Source organism: Meleagris gallopavo, chromosome 14, assembly GCF_000146605.3.
Source record: "Meleagris gallopavo isolate NT-WF06-2002-E0010 breed Aviagen turkey brand Nicholas breeding stock chromosome 14, Turkey_5.1, whole genome shotgun sequence".
Lineage (NCBI taxonomy): Eukaryota > Metazoa > Chordata > Aves > Galliformes > Phasianidae > Meleagris > Meleagris gallopavo.
This window is the reverse complement of record NC_015024.2, coordinates 933,282-941,781: the sequence shown is the minus strand read 5'-3', so window position 1 is coordinate 941,781 and position 8,500 is coordinate 933,282. Positions and strand designations below refer to the sequence as shown.

The 8,500-nt window shown below is 49.2% G+C and overlaps 1 protein-coding gene across 1 annotated transcript in view; it reads right to left on the bottom strand.

Annotated features, from left to right (window-relative positions):
- Window positions 1–89: 89 nt before the first annotated feature.
- The window catches only part of LOC104913098 (E3 ubiquitin-protein ligase RNF123-like), a 12,488-nt gene continuing 4,077 nt past the window's right edge, over window positions 90–8,500 (bottom strand). Inside the window, exons 6-19 of the mRNA XM_031555495.1 lie at window positions 8,154–8,275; window positions 7,248–7,345; window positions 6,673–6,727; window positions 6,264–6,349; window positions 5,794–5,880; window positions 5,239–5,306; window positions 4,200–4,325; window positions 3,408–3,522; window positions 2,521–2,625; window positions 2,287–2,412; window positions 1,592–1,684; window positions 1,345–1,418; window positions 742–859; window positions 90–357 (exon numbers count right to left, since the gene is read on the bottom strand). Coding sequence (XP_031411355.1) covers window positions 250–357; window positions 742–859; window positions 1,345–1,418; window positions 1,592–1,684; window positions 2,287–2,412; window positions 2,521–2,625; window positions 3,408–3,522; window positions 4,200–4,325; window positions 5,239–5,306; window positions 5,794–5,880; window positions 6,264–6,349; window positions 6,673–6,727; window positions 7,248–7,345; window positions 8,154–8,275 — 1,381 coding nt within the window. The 3' untranslated portion in view covers window positions 90–249. The remainder of the gene's footprint in view (window positions 358–741; window positions 860–1,344; window positions 1,419–1,591; window positions 1,685–2,286; window positions 2,413–2,520; window positions 2,626–3,407; window positions 3,523–4,199; window positions 4,326–5,238; window positions 5,307–5,793; window positions 5,881–6,263; window positions 6,350–6,672; window positions 6,728–7,247; window positions 7,346–8,153; window positions 8,276–8,500) is intronic.

Genomic DNA, 8,500 nt, shown 5'->3' with positions numbered 1-8,500 from the left:
CCCTAAAGGTGGGTTTTGCTTTGCCTCACAACACCTGGCAGAATGCTGCGTATGTGGGCAGTGGGGGCCCAACACCTGAACCCATCCACCAGGTGACAGTGGCCATGGCTGGCCTCTGCCTCTGCAGTGCAGCCTTTGTGATGGGAACACAGCTGCATGTCAGGTCTGGAAGGCGATTTGGAAACAGCTCGTGGGTTGATCCCTCTGGCTGCACACAAAGAATGGGATCTTGGCAATCTCTCTCCTTCCTCACAGACCTTCAATGCACTTCTTGAGCCGCTGGCAGCCTCTTTCATACGCCCGCCGCCTCAGTCTTTCCTCAGCACTCTCCTCCTTCACCTCCTTGCTCTCCTTGCCCTGGTTGAGGAACAGACAGAGATCAGGAGGAGTACACAGCATGGGGCAGCATCCTGCCAAAGCCGGAGAAGAAACTCACTGAAACAAGGCATGAGTATGTGGACACAAGCACACCTAACCGGCCCTCCTTGCCCTTGTAACAACTCAGGCAGGAGGTCTTCTGAGGACACACAAGCCCATCTGCAACTTCTTTGACTCTGTGAGGTTCCCTTCCAAATCTGATGCCATGGAAAACTGTCACCTCCCCAGCCCTGAGACACACACCCTAACAGCAGATGACAGGGGCACAGCTTCCACGCAGCTCTGCTGGGTTTCCCTGCATTAACAAGGGCCCACAGACTACCGAGGTCCTTTGGTCTCCTTAGCAGATGTGCCCTGACTCACCTCCTTGGTGAAGCGGTTCGGCCACCACGTGGTGGGAATGAGCTCCTGCAAACCAGCCTCCTCCACACGCAGCGGGCTCTTAATGTAGAAGAACACAACTGAACGGAGCACATCAAAGCTGCAGCAAAGTTAAAGGAAGCACAAGAACTGTGACAGAGAAGGGATGGGGTATGTTTCCAGAGCTGTAGAGAGACCCCGCTCCAAAACCACTCAAAGCTCTGCAAAATACAGAGCCTCCTGCTCCTGGGAGAAGCCTCCTGCACTCAGCACAGGAGCTGCCCAAATGGATGGCAGTTAGTCAGCTCTGAAAGGAGTTAGAGCAGTGGTCTGCCCTAATGCCTAAGGACATAAGAGAAGCGGGTCAGGTAGAAATAAAGCCCTGTGTGTTAGAATGGTGTGACCTTCATGGCACTGCTTCCCGCTCCTCAAAGCAGGACTTTGCAGAGAATGGTGTCAGGCAAACAGAGGAGACTTGAAAAATGAGAAACGACCCCTCAAAGATGGGGTGGCTTCTGCCTCCTGGGACCTGCTAATCCTTGCAGTCTCCTTGGCTGCATTATTGAGGGTAGGGAGAACAGAGAACCGAGGAGGCACAAAGGATACAGAACATTGCTGAGGAGGTATTTCCTGGATTTCTCATGCTTCAGGACTGCAATGGTGAGCCGGAGGTAGTGAATCTAGGGAAATGAGAAGCAAAACTGACTCAATCTATAGAGGTACAGTGGGACAGAACTGCCACTGCTAGATTAAATAACTGCAGATAATCCAAAACACTGGGGACCTTTGGACAAGGGGACATAACAGAAGCTGCCTGGTCACAGATTCCTGGAGACTCAGAAGCGCAACTCACTTGTAATCCTAGGTCTGGGATGATAGGAGAGAACCTGTAGGCCCGTAGCAGTGACATCAGTAGCTGCTTGAGGCACTCGTGCACTTCATATTCCTGAGGAAAAAAGAAACAACAGCAACGAGATGATGTCAGGAACAGCTATAGTTCCCATAGTGCAGCTTTGGAAGGATGCAGCATCTCCCTCTGTATTGAAAACACAGGCACTGTGAACCCACAGCATTTGCTCACCTTACTCAACAGGAGAGTGTGAGCAGCGGTTGCTTCTATCACTTGCTACAGGGGAATAAGCTTCTGTGCAAGTAAAACCAACCCAGTGGACAAGCCAAAGTCCCAGGTCCTATTTGGCTGGGCTGAGTCACCCCTCCCCACAGCCCCCAAACCTACTCAACTCAGCCCTGGCAGAATCAATCCAGAAGGGAAAGACAAGCTGCTCTTGTTAAATGTGGTGGTGGAGGAACTGCCTTGTTGAGTCCAACTGACAGCCAACCAGTGGGACAAAAACTGTCTCTTCTATAACCTTGGCACACCCCCACCAGCACGATTGGCTTCACTTGGTCAGCAAGATAACCTCAGGAAGAAGACTGTCAACTGCAAAACGGGATCTCATCACCAGGAAGGCAAAGAAGTTGATCACTACCAGCATGTTCCAGTGGATGCTCCTATTCTAAGCACCTCACAGCGCTCTAACAACTCACCTCCATGAGAAGCCACATGAGATCCAGCAGCTGCTGAATAAGGGGATGGGCCTCCACTGCCCCACCTCGCTCCAGGATGCTCAACAGGAAGGTCATGAGCACATCTTCCACCAGATACACCTTGCACTGCAGGAAGACGGGCAAGTCAACAGCCTTCCGAGGCTCAATTTACATCCCTTTGTCAGCACGGAACCAGGTACCTACAGAAGCTTGCAACGAGCAGGCAAAACTCACCATAAGAGGGGAGAAATAATTGAAGATGTGGGCCAATGTAATCAGCACTGTGGGTTCTCCCTGCAGCTGCCACGTGGATGCATCCTTCTCCACCAGCTTCCCCTCCTGCAATGACAAACCCAGAAAACCACAGCTTGGTGCCCACCCTGTCCACCCCTGCACTGAGTGTACCGGAAGCCTGGAGCAGCCACTGCTTGCTAGAACTGGGCTAAAAAGCTTGAATGTGGCAAATTAGGATGGCAGAGCAGCAGCCACGACCATGCCTCCAGAGAGCTGTAGTTCTGTCCAGGTGTCAGTATCAGTCACGTACATGCACCTTGACAATCTGTTTTCCCAAATGAAAACTTGTTTTCTGAGTGCATGTCATTACTTGTAAATGGGAATCTCTGCAGAGGAGGTCAACAAGAGAACAGGGCTTCCAAGTAAACTGAAACTATAGCAGAGAGCATTCCCAGTGCTTTGGGCATAAACAGAACATCTCTCACCCTCGAGGAAAAAAAACCTGGTTTCTACTGAACACTGGTACAACCAAAACAGTTCTCACGGCAGAGAGCATGGCCCCATCATTGCACCAGGACATCAGGAGAATGTATGGGCTGCAAACAAATTTCTTTCAAGGCTGCAAAATCAAATGCAGTAATTCTGAACCCAACAAACACTATCTCTTAGAAGGAAACTTCGTGGGACTGAGAACAACAAGGCCCAGTACGAATGAACTGGAGCCTTAGGGTGGAACTATTAGGAATTCCATTTTACAAAGAGATCAGAGATGTGTATGCTCCATGTAAAAGCACGTAGGTGTCAGGAAAAATCTGAGCATGTACATAGTGCAGAACCACATTTCCTGGCACGATGTCCCCCAGACCTGCCCAGTAACATCAGCCTACCGTCACATCGATCCCGATATGGATCACATTCTTCAGGAAGCCCAGCAGCTTGCGAGCCTTCACGAGGTCTGCAACAGGAGGATCTTGCAAGGGGCGGTAGCCTTCCACTGGATAAGTGGGCAAGTGTTAAGGTAAAATGCAATCAGATTCTTTCAGGACTTCTTTATCTGAGCAAAGAAAAGTGTTTTACAGTATGCATGCCTACGTCTGAGTTCAAGGCAAAGTGCACTTCTAAGTGCATGACAAGCCACGAGATCTCCTCAATACTGTGGGTACTGAGTAGTTCCCTATCTGCTTCTGATCAGAAAGGAGCCTCCATAACAACTATCAAGGAGCACATTCAGGACTGCTGCAGATCTCAGCTTTCACACAGAAAGGCAGCGTGCAATGCTTTTACTATCCTAGATGTCCTGCATGGCTGAGAGGTTGAACAGACCCAAAGCCAAGAGCTTCAGAAGCACAAAAAGTTTCCAGGTCTGGAAAGTGAGATTTTCAGGGATCTGAATGCCTGGAAACAGGCAGCTCCTGGCTTGAAGCGTTAGCTGTTGATTCAGAGCTTAAAGCAAACTCAATTTCAGCAATTGCTAGTGCCAGCAAAAGTGACTGTGGGCCCTGCAGTTGTGGTCCGGCTGAGGGATGTCTGCTTCTTTTCTCCCTGATCCTGCTCTGAGCAGAAGTGCTAAGAGAAGAAAGTGAACTGCACTCAGATACAGACATTCCACAGCTTCCACAGATGGTCTCAGGGCAGGCTCTTCTCCCTTCAGACCTCCTCTCCCCACAACCAAAGGATATCGAAGTGGACGGCTTCCAAAGTTAAAAGCAACAGACTCTTTGAACGAGAGACTGATGGCAGGGAAGTAAGCCATTCCAGCACCTCTCGTGATGTTATCAAAAGCAGTTCCTAGAGAGATGCCATTCCTGAAAGAAGAAAAGCCCACCAAACTTTAGCCACGGTCAAAGGGTTTTGTGGTCAAGCAGGCAATTCATGTATCTGCACTCCCCTCCCAGCAACCTGCCAACACAGACATCACAGTCATTCATACATTCTAAACACTTGTAACCTGACAGATGTGCAGACACCACAGTGCTGCTGAGCAAGTACCCTGGGAATCACAGCCGAATTCTCATTTGCACATAATGGCATGGAAAGGCATTGGAGTCTGCACAATATGAAGAGCCCTGCTCAGCTCCAAGGGCAACCCAAATCCTTACAAGGTATGTGATTACCAGGACATTTTAAAGGCAGGTGGCATTTTTGGCCTCATCCACTTGCCTCTGATAGAAATAGAAGGATAATGGTCTTAGTCCACTCTTCTCTGAAAGACAATGGCAGCATCTGACAGTTTTTCATTCCAGCTGACTTGTCTCAGGCCGTAGTTTAGGGCCTGGGAACAATTTGTACTCAGGCTGGCCATTGTTCATTGTCCACTGGAGATGGAGGCTGGAAATTTATCACATTTATCTATCACACTTCCCTCCGACTCTAGCACAGGCAAGTCTACATTTGCCATGAGAGCAATCAGTGGGGCTCAGCCAACTATAGTATTAAGCATCCCAATATGGTGTGCATTCTCCTTCAAAACCCCAGCAAACTTTACAGCTATTTAGGAGCTTGAGCACTTTCTCAGCAACTGCTCTCACCCGACCTTAGGAAACTCCAAGCTCACTTAGATGGCTTCACAAAACAAAGCAGAAAAGCAGAGGCTGGAGCTAACAAGGAACATAAAGGGGAGGAGGAAGAAAGAGGGATCAGCAACCTGCTGAGCAATGAAGAAACATGCAGATTACATGCAGCCATTCACAGAACAGGGAACTGGGCAAAGATGCTTACAGGCAGAAAGCAATAGTGCCTTCCTCAAGGTCTATCAGGCAGCTGACGATGTCTCCTGCAGCCCAAGACTGCATTAAAAGGAGAAAAAAATGTTAGACACATACCCAGAAAGTTCCCACATCAGAAGAAGGACTGTAAGCCCAATCAGTCCTTTATGATTCAGGAAAAAAGGAGTGACAGCTCTTTCTGACAGCAGCTCACACTGCATTTTCAGACATGGGATTTTCTTTTTTCCCTTGAGTGTTAGGAACACGCATAGGATCAGAACAATGCTTATCCCGACACTGCATCATCCTCTGATGCGCTACAAAGAACCAGAGCCCTTCAGTCATCACCAGCAGCACTGTGCTGGGAATCAGTCTGCTGGGCTTGCCAAACAAAGCACCACACAGGGCGTTCCATACCCCTCGAGTACAAATCAGTGCTGGCACACAGCCTCCCCAAGAGCAGACCGAAGCAGGAAGCTCAGATCAAATGCTTTCCACAGGGCCCAGCAGAATCCAGTGAGCAGGAGACACCTGCTTTCTTTTCCCTTCCTGGAAGGACAGTACTCACTTTGCCATAGTTGGTAGTGGTCACGTTCCACTTGCGCACCCTATTGCCATCATACGCATAGGAATCTGGCGTATCTCCAACTCCTTCCTGCATCACAGTATCAAAGAGGAGACTCAGATGTGGACAAGCACAAAGGATCCCTCTCATTGCAAGAGCAGCTTCAAGAGGGAGACTGGCAGACAGGGAGTGCAGCTGACAGCAGATGTGGTCTGCCCGTGGCCTGCCATCTTTGTCTCCACTCTCTACTAACATTTGGGTTAGAAAAAGAGCACTGCTACATTACACTTTCAAATCACTGGCAAAGCAGCCCCTCAGGATGTTTGTCACCCTCCCTCTCAAGTGCTGCAGAGTGACAAGATAGTGAGACCCTGCAAATGGCAAACCTTCCCAGCACCAAACATCCCACCCCGTGCCTGACAAGAGCTGGCCTGGGCCTGCCTCCCCCAGGCAAAGAGGAGGAGTTACACTACCTCCTGATTAAATCTGCAGTTGAGAGTACACCAGCCAATCTGCATGAGTCCCTGGGAGGAGATAAGCACCTCATAAATCCATTTCCCTGACAAAAAAAGAGAGACCACACAGTAAATCCGTGCCACTTAACTCATTGTTAGAGGAGTAAATGTGATACAGTTCCCATAGAAAATAACCTGGCGCACAAAGGGTATTTGCAACATCCCCAGGACTCCCCTCCCAGCTCTTCACTGGGGCACCACACAATTCTCCACCCTCCTGACTTCCTGGAAAGCCAGTGGATGAATTTGGGAAGACAGAGCTCTGGAACTGCAACATATGCAAGATTTCCTGTGCTCGCCAATTGTGTAACTCTCCATGCATTCTTCCTAGGATCTTAATCAAAGCATCACCCACTTATCTTCTTACCTTTGTACACGCACATTGTGGCCCTGATAGAGCCAAAGTTACTGTGGCCAATCACCTGGACCAATAAACAGAAGATATTACAAAGTTAGGCAATAAGGCCTCAAACCCAAAGTGTAGTGAAGAATATCAGCTAACAGACCAGCAGGAAACTGATAGAGACAAAGGAGAAAGGAAAAAGTATAGCAGCTTGGCCTCAGCTTGTCCTCACTGTTAAACAACATAACAAGAAAGGAAGGAAGAGGACTGGAGGAAGGGAGGGACAGAAAACTTGGTTGCCATCTCCTCCCCTTGCTTAGCCAAGCTCTTCTGTGAGCCACTGGGCCAGCGTAACACTTCCCCACCCTTGCAGCTCCACTCAGAGCTTGCTAAGACTTGGGAGTACTGCTAGACCTTTTCCCAGGAGAGAGCATTTCCTCCAGGACTCCTCAGCTTTTTCAGTAGATTCCATTTAACAACATACTACAAAGCCAGTGTAAGGGAGGACCTGCCATGACAAACAAACCGAGAGCTCCGAAGACAGCCAAGGTAGGAGGCACAAGATGCCCATTTCCTGCAGCAGCCAGCATCACACTCACCCTAAGTAAGTCATCATCAACCAGCAGGAGCCCCTCAAAGCCACTCGTGTGGTCAAGCACCACAGTAGAGGGACCGAGCCGGCCCTCTGTTAACTGATCTGAAACAAAGAGTTGCGGATAACTTGTTAGAAAAAGATGTGCAGGATTTAAAGGTCGCTGGATAGACTACAATGGTACCTGAATTCTGCACTCAGTGTTGCACACATCAGACCATGAGAACTCCAGGAAAGAACTTCAGGATACCCATGAGATTTAAAAGGAAGCTTGCACAGCAATACCCTAGGCCTAAGCTACGCAGCAGTCAAATCATAAATGAGCCTTCATGTCATCTGAAAGTTTTATCTCTGCAAAGTTCAAAGGTCAAACTCTGAGCCAAATGTTTGGCCAGCGTATCACATAACTGAGGGCAAGCTCTGACTGTGGTCTGCAAGAAAAATGCTTTGTAGGAGAAGAGCCAGGATGCATCCTGCCACATCCTACCTCTTTCAGGGAAACAGATGCTACCAAGAACAGAGGCAACAGGCTGAGGCCCTAAGCAAACATCCCCAGCGGAGACCCATAGCCAGAAATCATCTACAGGCCTCTACGATTCCCAGTGAGGACAGCACTCCTCACAGCTGGTCATGGCAAAGGCTCTGCATGTCACTATCATTGGAATATATCCAACTACTGCTCCAAACCTGCTTTTTCAGGCACTGCCACCTGGAGACCTGCCTCCTCCATCGACAAGCAGACCTGCGTGAGGGCTGTCTGATGGGCTGCTAGCAGGCAGGATGTAAAGGGACAACAAATTAGAGCACAAGATGGCAGAAAACTGCTTACTCAGGGAACTGTGTTGCATGACATAACTTGTTCCCCCCAGTTAGACAGCACAAACACAGACTGCAGGCATCTTGTGCCTCCTACCTTGGCTGTCTTCAGAGCCATTCTCCTCTGCTAGCAACCGGTCGAGGTGCTCCTGCAGGTTCTGGAACGTCAGGTGCTTTCTAGGGAATAAACACACACAGGAGCACTTCAGAAAGCTCTGCCTTCAAGTTTTACAGCGTTTCAGTCCAGACACGTGTCAGCATAGGATCGTGTTGACACAGGAACCAGGAAGTTCTGTCGATCTGAGCTTCTTGTCGTGGATCCAAGGAATGTGCTGACCAGCATGCTGGTGCAATGAATGAAACAAGAACCAAATACAGTGCGAACAAATGAAGCAGTTAACAGAGCATCCTTCGGTCTTCAGCCTGCTAAGCAGTATTTTGCCA